The sequence below is a fragment of the Lissotriton vulgaris genome, chromosome 5 (assembly GCF_964263255.1).
Source record: "Lissotriton vulgaris chromosome 5, aLisVul1.2, whole genome shotgun sequence".
In the NCBI taxonomy this organism is placed as follows: domain Eukaryota; kingdom Metazoa; phylum Chordata; class Amphibia; order Caudata; family Salamandridae; genus Lissotriton; species Lissotriton vulgaris.
The window spans coordinates 863200647-863220539 of NC_141693.1; the positions used below are offsets into that span (position 1 = coordinate 863200647).

General features: G+C 41.7%; 1 protein-coding gene across 1 annotated transcript in view; it reads right to left on the reverse strand.

The window, feature by feature from the left end:
* Positions 1 to 2036: 2036 nt before the first annotated feature.
* Positions 2037 to 19893, reverse strand: part of PPIF (peptidylprolyl isomerase F) — a 58304-nt gene continuing 40447 nt past the window's right edge. The window contains exons 4-6 of the mRNA XM_086922433.1: positions 5154 to 5250; positions 4427 to 4502; positions 2037 to 3819 (exon numbers count right to left, since the gene is read on the reverse strand). Coding sequence (XP_086778559.1) covers positions 3663 to 3819; positions 4427 to 4502; positions 5154 to 5250 — 330 coding nt within the window. The 3' untranslated portion in view covers positions 2037 to 3662. The remainder of the gene's footprint in view (positions 3820 to 4426; positions 4503 to 5153; positions 5251 to 19893) is intronic.

Here is a 19893-nt window from a genome sequence, read left to right on the forward strand (position 1 = left end):
TCAGCCTGAAGGATCTGCAAAATATCTTTCTGGGGTGCGTCTATTGTCCCACACCCATAAAGGCAGGAAACTTGGTCACTTAATACCAGCAGCCAATTTGTGCCAGTAGCTGCAGGTGGTAGGCCACACCACTCATTTGAGGCACACGTCTTTTTTTTTCACCAGTTTGATCCAGAGCAAGGTAGAAAAAAAGCAGAAAATGAAAAAAAGTAAAAAGATAAGAAAACAGTAACACAGGGATAAAAAAGAACTTTGAAGAGTGAGGTAGACAGAAGTGTAGGGAGGTGGAAGTAGTAGGCGTGATTCCTAGAGTAAAAGTTTGGACTCCTGCACTTTCAAATTCGACCTGAGGAATTGCTTAATAGTCGGTCCTACATGCACTTCTCACCTTATCTATAGGCAGAGCGAGACCGGCTTCAACTTCATATATCCTATAAAAAATCATTTGTTCACAGCAATAAGGCTCAATGTATTCCCTTATCTATAGGTAGAACGAGGCACCAGCTTCTGTTTCATACGTCTTTATTAAAATACTTTGTTCAGGGCAGTAAAGCTCGGTGTATTACCGCTATTCCTTTTTAGTTACGTAGCGAAAAAGCTCCACGTCTCGAAGGGCGCCCATAAGGTGAAAAGTGCATGTAGGACCGACTATTAAGCAGTTCCTCAGGTCGCGCTCACAGTGTACCTCCCTCACGTCTCATTGGCTGGAGCTGGGCTAAGAATATTATTAATGAAAAACATCGAACATAAGGACCGACTGCCGAGCGATACCCGTTTGTTTTTAATATGATGTCACTCACACATCGGAAATAAGAGCTGGGCAAGATCAAAAGACAATCTGGGTGCATCCCCCATCCCCCGGGCACTGAAACTGAAGTCCTTGCAATGAAGGTTTCCTTATTCAATCAAATATTTTGACATAGAAAAAGTTCTTTGTCCATCAAAAAAATTTTTTATTAGAATTGTTGCATCACAATTCAGTTGAATCCATTTCCAAATGTACTGTACTTCAATTCCCGGAATACATTAGATCATTCATATGGCTCTTATTCATCCTGTGCGATCAACTCAAATCTTGAGTTCAAGATCAAAAGACACCAGATAAGAGTGGTCCTATTGACAAGGATATACAGAAAGAACGGTTCACCTAAGGGAATATCACCTTAATAATATAGGCTATGAATTTGAGAGATAGAATATATGTTGTCCTGAAGAAGCTGGTCTTATGCAGGTTGGGTACCACAGAAACGAGTCAATGCTGGTTTTTAAGAGGTTACATCCAATGAACGAATAGCATCGATTATAAAGAAATTAAACATTGTCAATACTGTTAATGATTCAGATGGAATACCCTTAGACAACGAATAATTTTTATATCTGTTCCTATTTCTCTCTGATGTTTTTAATAATATTTTGTAATTGTCTGGTATAAGTTTAAAAAAAATAAAGTAATGTACATTCTGATGTTTTCATTCAATACAAAAATGATATAGATAAATACATCCCCTTGGTGTTTCTTTTCAGTACTGGTGACATTTTATGGTTTGATTTGATTCGCAAAAAGCAGTGGATATTGAAATGCCAAGACTGTTTTTTTTTTTTTATTGATGATTGTACCTAGCTCTTGGCTAGAAAGTGGTCACACTCGTATTTGTACACTTCGTCTCCCAGTCCAACACACGTTTCCAAGCTTTGTACCACAAATTCCACCAGAAGAGATCATTTCTGCACTACCCTAATCTGGTCTTATATTTCTGCACGTTAGAGGTCCAAGCCCACAAATACCTGTAAAGCGGGAGTTCTGAGAGAGCATTAAATGATCCGTGTGCAAGGGTTCACTCTTGCATTGACCAGCCAGGCCCAGGGATACTTAAATTAAGATTATATATAAAAAAATGGAATTTAGAATATTTTACACCTTGTCAAAATCAGTAGTTTTCAGCTATATTTTTCCGCAACCTGGAATTTCGAGGACATAAACAAAGATGAAAGCACGTCAGGAGAGGACCAGGTTCGCAATGAAGACAAGTGAGGAGTTACTAACAAAATATTGTTTATTATTGAAAATAAGCACCAGACAACACGTGTTATTAAGTCACTTTGAAGGTTAAAGGTCTCCTTGTGCATCCGTGTACAGTAAAACATGGATAAAAATGTGCACTCTGTAAAATGGTGATACAGCAGTATTCTTACACCTCATGCTGCCCAAACAAAATTAAACCTATTTACTTCATAGAATCATTAATTGGTCTCATACAAATACGTAATTAGCAGACATGAGACTGAAACTGGTATACTGCAATGGTCTTATCTCCTGCTGCCGAGAGGAGGGAATGTGGGAGGCGTTGCTCTGAATTTGCAAAAACATACTTCAATGAACATACAGATTTATATTTTACAATCCACTCAAACTTTGAAAATGCAGCACGAATAGAATGCCCACTTGCACCATCAATAATGGTGAACACTAATTTTAAGATAACCTAAATCATTACTTTTTATCCCTGAGGAGTAGGTCTGTTATCGAATATGCAAATCAACTAAAATAGCTTATCAAATCAGCCGCTTTGGAAAACAGGCCGTGATGAAAGTCAACATGGTGGAAGGGCTGTTTTTTAGGTACAGATCGTCTGTGTATTAGGACCAACAGGCAAAACACAGCAGCCAAGCGGTCATAAGCATGTGTAGCATACGAGTACATGTAGCAAGAGAGGGGCCCATTTGACATTGCTTTAAGCTCCATCTTAAATCAGGTTTATTATCACAAGAAGCCCATAAAATATCCATGCAGGATATCAGATTTAAAATATACTTAATCTCCTAATCTGCCAATGCCAACCAGAGCACGCCACCTGTATGAACCTTTACATTACAGGTATGCAGTTATTTACAAGCATGGCTCCATGTCATGTATGGGCATACGTTGTCAACGCCTACATTACAAAGTTCCAAAAACATTTCTTGCGAAGTTAATATGCTCGGTTCTAAAACGTATATTTTAATGCACAGAGTTCTCAGATTAATTTTAAATTAGCTTCACAGTAATATCAGGATTTTCTTTGTTCAAGTCTGCCCAACTCGAGAGGGATTCACAATGTTTTCAGAAAAAGAGACGTTCTCCAAAAAGAACTCAAAATAGAAGTAATCAGCAGGCGTACATGCTTCTTCTACAATCTGACAGCATGGTAGGAGGTAAAATTGGTTTTACCCGGAGAATAAATACGTATGTATGGTTAAATATATCTTGTCTATCCAGGTAATCATTAATGGCCACAGGTTATATAAAAACAACTACACATTACCACCTCTGTAAAATTTACAAGAAATTCACTGAAAGAAAGAAAAAAACTGAAGTCCCACACGCAGGCACAAGGTGAACATTCTGTGGCAAAGCAGTAGTAGATCCTACGAGAAGGCAAATGGCTCCCAAAACATCTTCACCTTCACAGGAGAGAGGCACATATAATGGGCAAAACTGTGTAAACATTGCAGCATGCTTTCCCTTTCCCACAGAATAATACGATGACCAGTCACCAGAGTGGCATAATAAAGACAGTTCACATCTCACACCTGGCCCACCGACAACCGTACCCCATTCTTCACAGCTTCTAATGTTCTATAAATTACAAGTCCCAAACATCTACAGTCCAGATTCCCTCCAATCACATGGACCGGTCTTGCGACTCTGGCAACTGCCCGCAATCTGCTACGACAATCCTTTTGGAGGTCCTGCCGTTCTTGCTGCCTAAGTTCTCCATTTTCTTTACTACGTTCATGCCATCTTTGACATACCCGAACACAACATGTTTATTGTCCAACCTGTGAGGAAAGAGACAAATGGAAACAGATGAGTCAGGTTAGCGCTCCTTGGATGGCCAGTCTGCTGTGGTAGCACATGAACTACATCTGATGAGACATGCCTTCACTTTAAAAAAAAAAAAAAAATTATGCTAATGCATACACAATCCATATTCATAAACAATTATGACCATTTGTAGAGGTTGCCAATTTACTTGCTATCAACAGCCTCTACACTGAAGGCAATTTCTTTAGGTTGACATTACTGGTGCTTGAACAGGGCCCTCTGAAAAGGGATGGATTGCTGCATTCCCTGTATTGACTGGCAGTGGGCTGTTCGGTCCTTGTTCTGCCATGTGGTGATGTACAGTTTAAAGAGATGGGTATTTTATGCCGGGGAGAAACCCTTCTTCAATAAAGCCGGGTGGCTTTGCAAAGAGCCTTCAGCCTCCATGCCCTCACAAAACAGTGACGACAGCTCAGATTCCTACGCGATACACGCGTAAGGCTGCAAAATGCAGGTCTACTAATGGTAAAGGAATAGAGTGGACAGCTACACAGTTTTTGGGCGATTCAAGACTTACAATGCGACCAACCTACGTACTATCTCCAATTCAGGAGTACTTACCACTCAGTCTCGACTGTGCAGATGAAAAACTGAGACCCGTTGGTGTTTGGGCCAGCATTGGCCATCGAAAGGACACCTACAACAAAAGAAACACCCGTCATACTTATGTGAGCCCCATCACAATTCCTGCAATCTTCGGAGTCAAAATACTGGCAGAAAACATTGTAGAGCATGGTTAAGTGTCTAGGCCCTTACAAACGTTGGCCTCCAGGTAATGTAGACTCGGATGCAAACGAATGTATTAACGGTGGTGGTAACCGTTAGTAGTCAAGAGTTTCCGAAGCAGAATACACACCATAAGTGCCATAAAGCAAGTCAGATAGCCATGTACAACAGTGCCAACTTATTTTAATACAAGAAATCAGTTGTACAGGCCAAATAAATGTGTTTATTTTTAAAAGTGAGCAGCATTTAATTTAGGACAACACACAAATCAGAGAAAGAGGCTAGTAACCGGGGGTCAAGTATGCAGAGATTTGTTTGGGGTGGTGCTTATTTTAGTCGACACCAAACAACTGCCATGTTGGCCTATCAGTGCAGATTCAAAAAGGCACAAAGCAATCACCATGCAGGTCTAATCACTACAGATTGCAAAGAAGCCACTTAAAAGTGCCAACATAATCCTGATCACTGTAGATTTAAAATGAGACTCAAGCTGTCCTCACTAAAGAAAAAATATAAGAGACACACAAAGCAAGAGGTAGGCGAGGCGCCTCCATATACTTACCAGAGCCAGTGTGTTTTAGGATGAAGTTCTCATCTGGAAATCTGCTGCCATAGATGGATTTTCCGCCAGTACCATTGTGGTTGGTGAAGTCCCCACCCTAAAATATACGAAAGGTTTTAATGATAGGATGCATTTCCTTTTCTGTACCTGAGGTGGCAGGTAAAGCCAACAGAATGAGTGTTTTTTTTAACACCTCTGTGAGGCGATTCACTGCAGAAACACATCGTATCTGTCATAGGTGGCTAAAAGCAGGTGCCTATCATTTTTTGGTATTACTCAAGCCTACCACAAATTAAATCTAATCACAGAGATGCACACACCCCAATGTCTAGTTCAGTCTTGCGGATAAATGGTGCATGGGAGCCAGCAAAAGGGAGGATCCAACTAAAAATATTGACCGGAAAAACCCTTCAATAAAACCCATCAGGAATCTAATTCTTTAAAAAATGACAACACTAATAAGGTAAAAAAATGCTAGGCCAATAACAAATGGCACTTGATCCAAACTGTGATAACACATTAAGCACCTCTTTGGATGCCACATCCAGAGAGTTGCTGGATGCCACATCCATAGATTTTTACTACTTGACAATGAAAGGAGGGACCAATATGTTGTAGTCTAACTGAAGCTTTGTGAATGTAATTACCTCTCCTCTGGTTTCGGTCCTCACTGCAACACGTGCTCAGTGTGGATACCATACATTAGAATTGTTGGCACAGATCAGTACTCAAAACACCTCTTTTTGACAAGTGGTTGAAAGGAAAGTTGGCGCGGACATTAAGGAAACCAGTATTTGCAATGCAATAGGTCTCGCATTTGAGAGACCTGGGGATTGGCATTGTGAATGACAATGCCTTTTGTTAACGTGTTTTGCGGTGATGGCAAATTAAAAAAAGCGGCCTCCATTTTTATTTTTATTTATTAAAACATTGGCGCCAGGCCCACCCTCAGATGGGGCACTGGGAGGGCCACGTTTGAGGATTTATAAAAAATACAATTATGAGCAAATGGGCACTGTGCTTCAACATCATGCGCAGTGCCCGTGCATAGTAAATTAAGCGGACGCCATGATCAAGCATGGCGTCTGTGCATATTTAATATTACACTAAATTAACCAAGTGATCAAGCAGGCACCCTTGCAAGAAAACACATTATGCCTGCAATAGGAGAAAATCATTAAAGATTATAGTGCTCACAGACTGTAGATAAAATAGACCCTGTAACACGAAAAGTAAAAAGTTCAGTCCTCATCGGAGATTTCAAATGCAGACATGGCGTACTAAGGTGGGCGGGGGGCTACTAAGCCTATTCATGAATCAAAAGCAGCCACTTAGAAAGGACAGTAACAGGAACCAATTGAAAAAAATGGGCGGAGCTTCAAGTCCATACATGAATACAGCCTGCCTCGCAGAGCAGCTCATGCGCTGCCCAGGCTCGATCTAAAAAGGAGGCCATATAAATTGATTTTCAGATATACTCAGCATAAGTACCACCCCTAAAAATTTACATTTTCTTGCAAATAAGCATGGCAACAATTAAGGTTTTCAATCATAACAGAGTCAGTTTGCTTGTCGAGCACAAAAAAAATGTAAATGCTCAGAGTGATGGTGTTGGGGCATGGATTATTGCGATTGCACTAAAGCGATCACAGCTGTCTAGAGTTTGTCCAAGGAACACCGGAAAACATGGGCCAATGAAGGGAACATCGCAATGGAACTATATGTCCTACACTTTATTGTTGGTGTTTACAACAAATGTGACACTTTCGTGTGTAGGTAAGACTGAGCGTGTTTGTATTGTAGTGACGTAGAGTCAGCATTCTAGTGTTACAGTATGGTGTAACCCACACTGAACACCCACCCACCACAGGCGTCATCAGTCAGATGACCCTGCTAATAAAAGGGGCTGACCGCACGTGCTTATGACCAGTTGTACCACCCCACTACTGTGTCCTGTGTGTCCATTCTTAGCGATGCTGGCCCAGGGCCCTCACATCACCACATGTATAATGCACATTGCATTTATGTCATAAGGGTTAACATTTAAAATAACAAACAAAATGTTATATATTTGCAAAATGAAACTCAATGCAGAATTTCTGAAACATTGTGTTGGTCGGTAGCGCTTCCGACCCACACATTAACCTATCAGGCTACCTAAGAAGGGCATCTCTTGATACTTTGAGATTTCCAGACTATTATTTTAGCGTTTGATGCGACTAGATTAATCGCAGTGCGGTACTCTTTAAATGGCCTTTTGGGGTGAAAAATCTGCTCAGATCTCTTGCAGACCACAGGATTGGTCGAAAAGGGCTGGCGAGTTACTGTATGTACATCAATGACCATGTTCAGCTCACAAGTAAAAATGAGAGCAACTGTGGATGTTTCGATACCCTACTCAAATACTTCTGCGGCACAAACTGCAAATTGCAGCACACTACGCGAGTAGAACGTGCTAACAAAGAACATCTACTACAGACAAGGGGCGAGAGCACAAATTAGCGAAGTCAGGAAAACGAGCGCCATATTTAGTTTTATTGCCTGGGTTTCTATGAAGCTCGCATTCCCAAGGGCAGGTGGCGGACGGATATAGTGCTCTGCGTGCTGTGGTTTACTGTTCCAGCCTAGACACAGTCAATCACCCCCAGCCCAAGTTCTGGTGACGAATTGGGACTAATGAAAGCAATGTAAAGTGAAATCTCTTTTTGACGCTTTTTGCGAAAGTAAAGATTTTGAATACAAGCTTCACTGTTTGAACGAAAATAGGTCTGCCCAAAATGTCAGAGTATGTAGCAGATGAACAATGGTTTAAAGAGCAGTAAGAAGAGTTATTGTTTGATTCCCCTGTGCCGTGCAACTATCAGTTCCTTTTTTTCTCCCGGCATTTGTCGTCCCGAGTGTATTATATAATAAACAGGACTAAAAGGAATGCACGGAAAAAAGGGGCTCTATGCGCTATTCAGGGAACGTCATTGCTTCATCTTACATTCAAATGTTGTACTGTGAAATACTGTACACGGCCATTGACGTACAAGTACTAATTAACTTCAATTATGAATGAGGAGTCGGCCACGTCAATGCCTCGTGCTCTTGGAATGCTCAAGTGTCTCCTCTCTCGCTCCCATAAATGGAGTAGCTGTTTCACCAAAATGACAGGTCTTACAGTTTTAAGTGTGAACTGCAGAACAGGCCTCGCCAATAGATGCTAGTTTGTAGGAGATTAGTGGGAGGCAACAAATATTATCAGGAAACAATTTATACGAATTCTGGCAGAGAGGTGGAATAAATCCTCCCCCCCCCCCCCCCTCCCAGAAAAAGACTAATTTCAACATGCCATCAGGCGTGTTTATACAGGGAGAGGGTTTCAGGGCACGGACAACCTTTCCTGATCAGTTGTTACTATTAAGCAACAAGAGTATGGTGGTTTCGGTCACTGAAAATTAGTACATCAAATGACGTCACATTCTTATTCATAGGCACAGCAATTTGGGGCAAGTACAGATAGAAGAGCCAATCACTGCTCAAACCTTGCAGAGGAACTTTCTGGCTGCATGCGTTCAAAGATTACCCTTTACTGATAATACACTCGAGCCCTGCAACGTTGGTGTATGCAAGCCTTCGTGTGACGTGCATAACAGGGACCCGGTGACACCACATTCCTGCACTATGTGGATATAAATAATGTACTAAAACAGGAGTTCAGACTTTATATGAACCGCTCATTCACCACACAGACTGTCAACCATATAGATGGCAGAGGCCTTGGGTTACATCTAGATCCTTATGGAGTTTCCCTGGACCTACCACACTGGTCGATGCTATACCCAACATGGGAATGGAGCAAAACGCTCTATTGCCATTTTGGGTATAGCATCGACCAAAGATTCCAGTGAGAATGGGGTGGAAGTGTTCTCCAGTGCGGTGCTGGTTCCTCTGGCATTCACTAATTTCTATTTACTACTCCTCCTAGTTCGTTGGTGCGTGATTTTAGCCCGTTGAAGAAAGATACATTAAGATTGCGCTGTTCAGCAATACGGGTAGCTGTAACCAGAGTTCCTTTAATTTGAGCCACAGTCTAAGAGCCACACTACAATAGTGGCGAAAACTTGCCTACAGGATGGCAATTTCCGATGAGCACCCTATGAATACTGTCAGTCACACTGGCTAGCCACTCTTCTGGATAGCATATTGGTTGTTCTTAAACCGACGTCGTCAAGTGGCCTGAGTAACTAGGACTGGATGTTACTACTGGAACAACATCTGATTGTTCCCCAAACACAAGACTGGTGGCTGCGTAATTGATATATTTCTATGATGCGTATTCCTGTAAGTGCACAAAAAGTTGTGGATAACCCACTCAATTTTCATTTTATTCTACTTAGTTGATCTGCAGAACCTTTGGAGTTCTCATGAACGGATACTTTCCCTAGAACATCGAGGTGCTATGTTGCAATAACATATCTCCAGGCTTTTCAGATCAATCTGGATTTCGCAGCCTTGAAAGGTGGCAAATTGACTGTTTTAATCACTTGCAGTAGGCAGTGGAATTCAGGATTTGCACTAGTTTATGGTTTCACATGGTGGAAGAAAGTGTACATACAGATTCAGCTACTAGGGATTCATTATGTTGCTCCATCAGGACTAATAGGTAAGTCAATTGGCCAAAATGCTGACATCCACACCAACAGATGACCATTGGGTGTTATGTCATCTTCCATCAATTCGAGATCAGACTTATATTCTACACCAGTCACATTACACAGCTCGCAACTATTGACAGGTCTCCATGAACATGGTAGCCATACCTGGGAGCCATAGTTTTTGTTATGCTCTAGTGAACTTGGTGTGCCAATTGGACCACTTTGGTCCATAGCACTACAATGTTGTTTCATTTCAGTACATTCAATCCACTGTGACACTTAACTCTGGGCGCCCCCGACAGAGAGCGAACAATACTGCTCGACTGGCTGCATCTTTGGACTGGAGATTGGCTAAAAATGTCTTCCACTGGTTTTCTTTAATAGCTGAGAGGGCTCTCTGTAGAATTCGGGTTCCTTGACCACTACCAAAATAACTACCCAGTCGATCGCATTAGAGCAGGGGACTTGAATACTAGAAACACAGGTTCCTCTGTGTTGCACATAAAAGAGTGGGCTTCATGCATTCAAGCTGAAGATGTTCCAGAAATAAGCAGGTTGTTGATGTCTGGTCTGTAGAGAATTGTGAAGAGGTATTTTTGGATCTACAGTGCCCATTTTTCAAATGTTTACATGGTTGAGATGAGGGACCATAAATGCTCATTCTAGCGTTCAAGTCCTGTCACTAGTTTGAACTCCATTTCCATAAGTACATAAATGAAAATGGACAGAGCCCAATCAGAATACCTAGGTTTCCGTTCAATTCTTGAATAGATTGCTTGCATACACTTCAGTCATCCTAATTGCGTTTTTTGTTGCTGCAACACAGCTTTATTTCCACAAAGCTGGCATCCACCACTAAGTCAGTCCTTATCTTTGAATCAAAGTACTTCCTTACAGCTTCCTTCAGCACTCTTAGTTTCATGGAATACCTAATCAAGCAATAACCATACCCTGGGAACAATTGATGTTAGCTGGTGCAACAGTAGTTACGGGCGCAATGCCAGGATTTATATACCTGCAGTACGTTGCCATGTCCAGAAAACGTTTAAGTTCTGTCACATTCTCCATTTGAGTAGGTCACTGGCCTTCTCCAGGTCTATGCTAACACCACCACTCAAAAAAGTGCATTTTGTCTAAGAAATTCACACTTTACCAGGTCAAGGATCATGCAAAATCCTTGGGTGAGTTGAAGTGTAGCTCTTAGCAGAGACCGATTGTCAACAATTCATGTTTGCACTGATAAGACTATCACACCATCATTCAGAACCAATACTAATATGGAAATTGCTGCTGATATTGGGTTCTAAAAACTTCACCTGTTAATGAAACACACAAACATAGCGATAGACCGGCTTCTCATCTTACAATTCAGCTGGTGATATCCTGCATTCAAATTGCATTTTCAAAATCAGCGCACACCATTTAGGTCAGAGAGTAGATTAATTGCTGTCATGATGGAACCTTACCTCTTAATACTCTGAGGGGGCAAACACAGGTTAATGCAAATTCTTACTGCACATCATTACTTTGGCTTTGTTGTCACCAACATGGCGGATACCCAGGGTATTGGCCAGATAATTTTCTATGACTTCCTGTTTCAACTTGATCAGTTTAGATTATTCTGGGGGCCTCACGTGGAAGCTTATTTGTCTATACTGAGGTCAAATTGGTTTTATTATTGGATCAATAGGAAGTGCTATATTCTTTTGCTATAGACAGCCGAGTACCTCAACGCAGTTGTAGAATTCTTTCAGTGGTTCGATATCCCAGGTGTGTTTACAGATCGGTCAAAAAAGATCAGTTCCAAAACTCAGCAAGGCGTCGGGCCGCCTTCGGTCACAAAGAATCTGACTTGCTCAGATTGGTTATTATGATGCCGTTTGATCACAAATGTTTCTGAAAATTTCAACAGGAGTGCCCTCCTTAAGCATATAGTCTTGCCTTGGTGAAAGTTAAGTGTGGTCTCAGTGTTGTTTATATTGCCTCCTCTCCATGACTTTAATAGACACCGCAAAAATGATCAAAGCAGTTACCTTTAAGCCGCGTGTTGTCACATGAGAGATAATCAGAAAACGAGTGTCCTCTGCTCACCTATCTACAAACCACTGGATCTGCTTGAGATTCTGGACTTCAGGAGGAGCATGTCCACTGCTGATCCTATTAAAGCATCCCAAGGGTTCAATTCATGTCATTTCTTCCCAACATGGCTCTTACTCTTCTGTTTCCATTTCACACATTAGCAAAGTAATTTGAATGTATGCCATTGGAGCAGTCTTTACCATATGCAGAACATGCACTTGCAGCAAGCAGGACCACTACAGGACCACTACAGCCTATTGTAGCCACTTGTCTGTCACTTCTTCGAGTCATATATATTCCAGCTTCACACCCTTCATCTTGGATTTTCTCCTTAATAAATCAACTGCCTGTTTTGATAGGCCGTTGTTGATCACGTTCTTTGATGGCCATATGAGCCAAGGCTCAGTCCATCACTTAAATTCACATGTTTAATGGAATGTCCCAGCATGCCGATTGCTCATGCATCATTCAGGACCCTCTGTCGCAGTACTGACAATGGGTGGCCATGCATCAGTTGCTCCCCTACTTCCTTTACCTTGTTATCTGTACAGTTCGTGCAGGTGGGCACCAAAGCGATCTACTGAATTGCCCTCGTTCTGTTGCCCCTGTGAGAGGACATAACGGTCAGTCAGGATTTATTTGTGGAATAAAGTAGGCTTCTAACCCTGCTACTTCAGCCTCAAAGCTTATGTAATCACCTGTATTTGGTATGCCAAATAATAGCTTGAATATCTTCACAAGCATAATGCAGTAAGAAGGAGCTTTTGATCACAATATGTGTCTCACATGGAGCCTTGAATTAGTTGTTCAACTTCCACATTTTCCATCCGGCGGCAGCAGTGCTCTAAAAATGAAGGGGCTGGTAGTCTGCCCAGAAATGATTATTTGCCCAGGGGCCAATGCTTCAGCTTTGCCTGTGAATTGCTCATATTTAGTACAGCTGTGTTCCACTCACTGGCTTGATCACGGTCACCTACAGTCGGAACTGCAGACGGTGACTGATGAATATTACAGGAGATTTTTTTGGAAAGGATAGGGAGGGATAACCTTTCAGACTGGATGGGAGCCCTGCAGCATATTTCCCATGCAACCTCCCAAAAATGAGATTTCAAACATTTCCTTAAACTAACCTGATCTGGGGAGGCATCCCTGGGTCAGCAGTTTATGGTGCATGTCCCCATGAGAAGAGTAGGTCACTGCAGCAGCAGTCTATCCTGCTCTACTGGAATGTGAGTGTGCCATAGAACGATTCCAGCCAAGTCACTTGGCAGGCCTGTGATATTCCTGTTGGTGGCATGTTGGGGCTGCTGCAGACAGACAGCTTATGTGAGGGAACAGAAAATCTGTCAGCGAAACAGAACATCCATGGAATAGTCCCCTTGGTCTGTGGAGGTTTGCAAATGCTCAGCATGACGGAGAGTCATGCAGCAGGAAAATAACTGCATTCTTGCTGAAGACAGCGAGTGGAATACTAGTGCAGTAATCTCTAAGGCAGCCACGTAAATCACATGTAGACAAGGGTTCAGGATCTGTGCAAGGGTGTAGGAGGATGTGATACCACTGACTCACATAAGACAGACCGGTATTTTTTTGGGAAGGCTAGAACGTCCTGCACACTAAAATTAGGAGGTAAAGAGGACCAGTTTTGCAGTCCATGATACCGGACAAGAAGTAAAGCATATGTTAGGAGTGGAGAGATTAAGAAATTAGTTCACAATGTTTATATAGCGAGGGAAACCGCTACGGGGGAACTGCTTCCGCAAAAAAAGAGGAAGCAGAGAACTGGTTATAGAAAAGGAAGAAGGCTCTCTATTAGAGAAAGAATCAATACAAAGTTTGAGGAAGAGCAGTGGACAAAACAGTGATAGTACAAGAGCAATTGCTAAACAAGTTACCAAAAATACACCATCCGCCCTCAAGATATTACTCCATGGCTATAGCAGGTTTAGGAGATGGCAGTATTTTTCATATGTGTTTTAATTAAGCATTTCTCGAACTTACCCTTTGCATTCATAATGAATAATGTATGCTCAACCACATAGTTCCATCCAGCGAAACTATTTAGAGAACATCAATTTGAAGCATGAAGTGTCACTAGACAGTAATTTGACAAATAAACAACTTTAGACTGATTACATTTATTTACAAATAGGTGATAGACCTAAGAATACGGTAGGCAACATCTAGACTTTAGGTACAGTTGAAGCTTCACAATATTGCCTGTTGAGAGATCATCTACGCTTTCAGTATCCCCAACAAGCGTTGTTGCAATTCCCACCGCAAATTTTTACCTCTAGCTAAGCTGCACTAAAGTGAGACATTTGGAAAGGGAATAGACGTGGATTGAGCAGGACGTAGAAAATTAAGATACCTAATAGACCCAAAATGTTAGAGAGTTCATGCAGTTTTTGAAAAAAATATTTCTGCAAAAAACATAAATAAGCTTTGAAATGATTTGAGATTTTAGAGGGAAACAGAAAATGAATCCTAACAGCAGGTTCCTCTCTCATGACATACATAAAGATCCCTATTAGTTGAAACATAAGAGAAAGAATCAGGTGACGATCCAGTTATTTTTTTTCTTCTTCATTAAAAAGTAGGTCCTAGAGGTTGCCTTACAAGCCTTTTTAGGTGCTTTATTTTTACATTTCCCTCCCTGGCGGAGGTTCAGTAGTAGGAGTTAGAGAAAAGAAAGGACAAACTGAAAAGTTTGGTGTCAAAGGTCCATATGACATTTCTAGCAGTGCATCTCATATTTAGAAAAACATGCATAATCAAAGACATATGGAGGAAGTAGAAGAGCGGATTCAGACCATAAGGAGGGGGAACGGAGCATACTGTTGATAAATAGGAAGGAATCATACCATGTAGTATTATGTGACATCTGGAGGGAGCGGGCACTTGGTACAAAGATGTTATAGTGCCATTCAAAAGAAATGTGGCCATTCAAATGAAATTTGACCAGTTTTCCTGGATAGACTGGTTTGTAATAGCCAGCTCAGCATTAGTTGAATTTGAGGTGGAATCCGTTTTAGATCGTTGGGTAGTCGGTCTCTTGTTCCATACAAAATAACATACCATGGGCAGCAAGCTCAGCTCCTATTGGATCCTGAAGTGGTACACGAAATTAAGACAAATATTTCTTAAATTCAATGTACTCTCAGCTATATGTGGATTTATACAAGGCTTTTGCTGGGAATTTTGATACAAATAACTAAATGTAGATTGTTGGACGAGTAATGTGTTTCATATTTACACGGGGAAGTGAACAACATCTTGAATAGGAGTAAACTATTGAAACCCTCTAGGTCTAGTATGGACAGGACTGAAAAGCATAAGGAGGTATTTGATCCAAAAGCATTGTATTTGGCAGGTAAACAAGGAGGCTACTTTGTGTTTTTGTCCGAGCTTTATAAAAGAAATAGGCATTTTCTAATTGGAATTGGTTCACCGGTCTGTAGTTACCCGAATTCAGCAACTGGCTGAGCTTAATTCATATGTTGCAGCAGAAGTTTATGACGCCATCTTCTGTTAGATAGGAATGGCTTTGGGCCTGGATGCGTTATGAGCCATAGTATATCAAACTATTTGTGAGAAGACTATTCCAATTTGGCAAGATCGGTTGTATTCAACACGTAAAGGGATGTCAGAACTCCAGACTCTTGGGATGAGGCCATAAGCTCATGGATTTTTAAGATCCGAAGAAGTGTGTTATATAGATGAAACTCCTGCTGAACTGCCACTATAAGATTTTTCTGGAATGTTAGGAGATTCAGGAAGGTAGCGGGAAAACTGTTCGAGGTTCAGAAAGGCTTCATGCCACAGTGATGCCTGCATTAGCAACCTCTGCATTTAGGTTTCAGTGACTTTCCAGAGGCCTGTGAGATACTATTAGTGATTTATACCCTGGACATTGCTTATGCATTTGATTTGTTAAACTGGGCCTTCTTATGAATGGTTCTCCAGAATAAGGGTGACCAGACGTCCCGGTTTTCCCCGGACGGTCCCGTTTTTTGAACCGGTGTCATGACACTTTGCAAAAAACAGGACATTTCTTTAATTTGCAGCATAATGCCCGGGTTAAACAGATAAATGTCCCGTTTTTAGGTCTCGACCTCTGCCAATGCGCTTGCGCATTGCAGATGTCGAGACTTATAGAGTTGGATCCACGAAAGCTAAACCAGGCGGATTGCGCCGAGTGCATGTGCCCGCGCACGCGCTATCCATTTGCTCTCCTAGCCGCCTGTCTCGCATCATTGCATCAGACCCACCACAGCAATGCCGAGAGCTTCACTTCAAAGGGATCTGCTCCCCCGCACCCTGCTTCACACTTCAAAGGAATGCGCTCCCGCAATGCCGAGAGCATTTCCCGGCCGCTTTTAATTTAATTTCGCGGCCGCTTTTCATTTAATTTCACAGCCGCTTTTCAGTACCCTGCGTGTCTTTTGCGCTGGTTTATTTAACCCTAGTGTTTTTTTGGCCTCCCATTCAAACAGTCACCACTCCTTAAGTAAAATCTGTTGATCTCTCATGAGGTGTACATTACCCGCTTCAACGTTTTTCCTAACCTTAGCTGTCTGTAAACACGGATGGGCCTCTGCTTTGCAGTGGTGAGCTTCCTTCACCTTACAAGGCCTTCCGTCTAGTTCTTGGTCTATGTACCCCTCCCCTCCTAGCCACAATTTTCCAATTCATTAGTAGAGTTGATTAGGAACCTCCTGAGCATTTAGGATTTTGGTTACTCTATGATGTGGTGTCTCCTTTATTTTTATTGAATGATCTTTTCAAACACTCCTCTGACTTGATGCCCCGCCCCCATTAAAGAAGATGCTTCTATGCTTGCCTTGAAGCTACAACAGTATAAGTCACTCAGCACCACCACAGCACCACTCAGCACCACCCCAGCATCACTAAGGGCCACCCCAGCATCACTAAGGGCCACCCCAGCATCACTCAGCGCCACCCCAGCATCACTCAGCGCCACCCCACCATCACTCAGCGCCACCCCAGCATCACTCAGCGCCACCCCAGCATCACTCAGCGCCACCCCAGCATCACCATATCATCACTCAGCACCACGACATTATCAATCAGCACCACGACATTATCAATCAGCACCAGCAAATTATCCCTCAGCACCACCACAGCACCACTTTGTCTCAATAAAAATACAATAAAATACACTGAACAAAAATCTTCACAAAAGTTTAAGCTATTGCCATTATAAATCATTTATTTAAGTATTAATTATTTAAAAAAATTAAAAGCCATTGTTATTTGTAATCAATACATCTAAGTCACGTAAATACAAAACATGTTGCATTACAATTGCTATAGGTGTCAATTTGCGAAAGTTATAACTATTGGCTTTGTAAATGACAAAGCTATTAATTTAGCTATTTTCAAAACCAACACATAAATATTAAAAAAAATTCATTTACAAGACCAATAGCTCAAACTTTCCCAATACGAGACCTATTGCATTGCAAATGCTTGTTTAAATAGTCTCTTGCTCAGTGCGCCTGCTTTACTTCTCACAGGTGCCGAGACGGGTCTCTATTGGGCTCTCCATTTTTGCCCTCACTGAGAAAAGAAAAAAAAGCTTATTGCTGCAGCACCACCCTTCACTGCTTTTAAAGAGACCTATTATAGTTCTTTCACAGTCTGCCTCTTCATTCCAGAACTGAGGCATTTTCAATGTTATGTACAGCGAAGCCAAAGTTGTTGCTTATTTCTCTCATGCAGCTAACAACCGTTGACAAAGTCAATGGTCCAGGCTTGTTCTAGGTGTGATGTTACTCGTTATATTATTTATCTGGATACAAACACAGAAGCAGCACTTTTTTGGGGCGGGAAGCTATGCTAGTACAGATGTTTTTAGCTTGTATTTTAAGCCACATCTTCAATTACATCGTCCAAGCCCCTTGAGAGACCAGCCCCCCCCCCCCCGTTTTTCATCCCACTTAAAGCCATAGCTACTTCTGTCAGTCCTACTTCTATGACACCAGTCCCGATTTTTTGTTTTGAGAATCTTGTCACCCTATCCAGAATGCCAATGTGGAAAACGACTTTAAGAGTAGTGAATGAGCTTTATAGGTCTCGGTCTCAGTACTCAGAAGAAAAGCGAAGCTGGCCTTGACGGGATTCCAGTCTGGCGCTGGCACAACACTGAATTTCTCCTGCAGGTACTCAACCTACTTAGTTAGCATAATAGTTTGTGAAAAGTTGCCAAACAGGAGCCACTTGGGCAATATCCAATTCATATTCTGGGTGAACCAGGGTGCATAAGCATTATTGCTGAGTCACCATATAAGCTATTTATAAAAACAAGCAACCGCTGTGGGAAGGTGATAATTAACCACAACCTAACCTAACCAGTTTTGTTTTGGCAATGTCATGACTTCACTGTGCATATACTTGCCAGAAAGTGTGTTTACATTATGGTTACGTAGAAACGAGCATACAATGTGATCAACAAACGGACCTTTAGTATCACCCACAAGTTAAGTTTCTTAGCCTGTTTTGCTCGACGCATATCGTATTTGGTCTCCATATTTTCTTGATGACTCAGGTGGAATCAAGTTTTGAATCATTCAGCTACTCTTTGCAACAACTACATCTACTGCGAGGCTTAAAGCAGACCATCACTGTAAAGCCACTGTTGTGGTGTAGAATCAAATAATAAGGGGAACACAAGAAAAAAAAGATGTCTAAAAACGAATACCAACCAACGATATATATATATATATATAAAAATAACGAAAATGTTGCTAGACCCTCCACAATTTGAAAACTACAACAAAAAGAAACCAAAACAAGAAAAGGTGTCAATTTTAGCGGGGGAAATGATCAGGGAATGCTTACATTGGCAAAAAATTAAATCACACATTTCTGGTCACAGAGGCTGGCCACTAGCTTTAGACAATTGGAATCTCGAAATCCCCAGTCCTGAACAACAACCACTTCTTATGCTTCACCTCATGTTTAAATTTTACCTTATCTGATGATGATGCTGGAGTTCTCGGACAAACCACATTACATGCCCGACTGACCATTATAACCACTTAACCGTGGCGCGAATTCCGCTGCGGTTTAAAAGAGTGGGCGGGGCCGCATCAGCCAACGGACAAGCACAGCACTACCGAGGTAGTGCTTGCGGCGGCCGTTTAAGCTGGCCTCTAATATGATTCAATCCGGTGCTGGAGTGGAAGTAAAATAAAATCAAACTTCCTAGCCCGGGCAATCAGCCTGGCTGGGGTATGTAGCGCTGCCTTTGAAGAGTGAGAGATCTTAGCTGGCCCGTCACCAAACTGCATCACCAGAGTCTTGCTAGGAGGGGGCTAAAGCATGTACCACCATCCTAAGCTCACCCGCCAGGAGAAAGCCATGGTCCTTTAGTGTGGAGAAAAACTTTCAATAATCTGAAGGCTTTGTTAAAAAGGTGCTGGGTGTACTAAATCAGTGACAAAAATAAATAGAATTAAAGTCTATCATTATACAAATGAATACAGTGTCCCAGTTAATTCATTAGTGCTGCAGGGGCAATGTAAATGGCGTGGAGGCCAAGATGGATTTCCTGGGGCAAACAAAGGGGGAGGGGGGGTTCCCACAAGGCCAGATTTATATTTCCACCTCTCACAATTTCTGAAAGCAATTTCTAAAAGAGGAGGGGAATCAGCGGAGGATCCAGCTACCTAAATCTGTTCAGATCTGGTACCATGATCAATAGTATCAAAATGCTACAGAGCAATCCAGAGGAACTAACAAACAGGCACCTCTCAACAAGCATGCAGCGGTATCGTACCGCACTCAGAGGATAACAGTTTTTATGCCACTAGTTAGAGAATGTTCTCAGAATATAATTTCTTATATTAGTCCTTATCACTCACTCCCCAACTAATCATGTATCAGGACCTATAAGTTAGGAATTACTCTTCCAATAATATTTCCTACAGATCATGGTCTTTAAGAGTCTCTTTGCAAGTTATGATGAAACCAACAAAGTACAGGGCGAACAATGT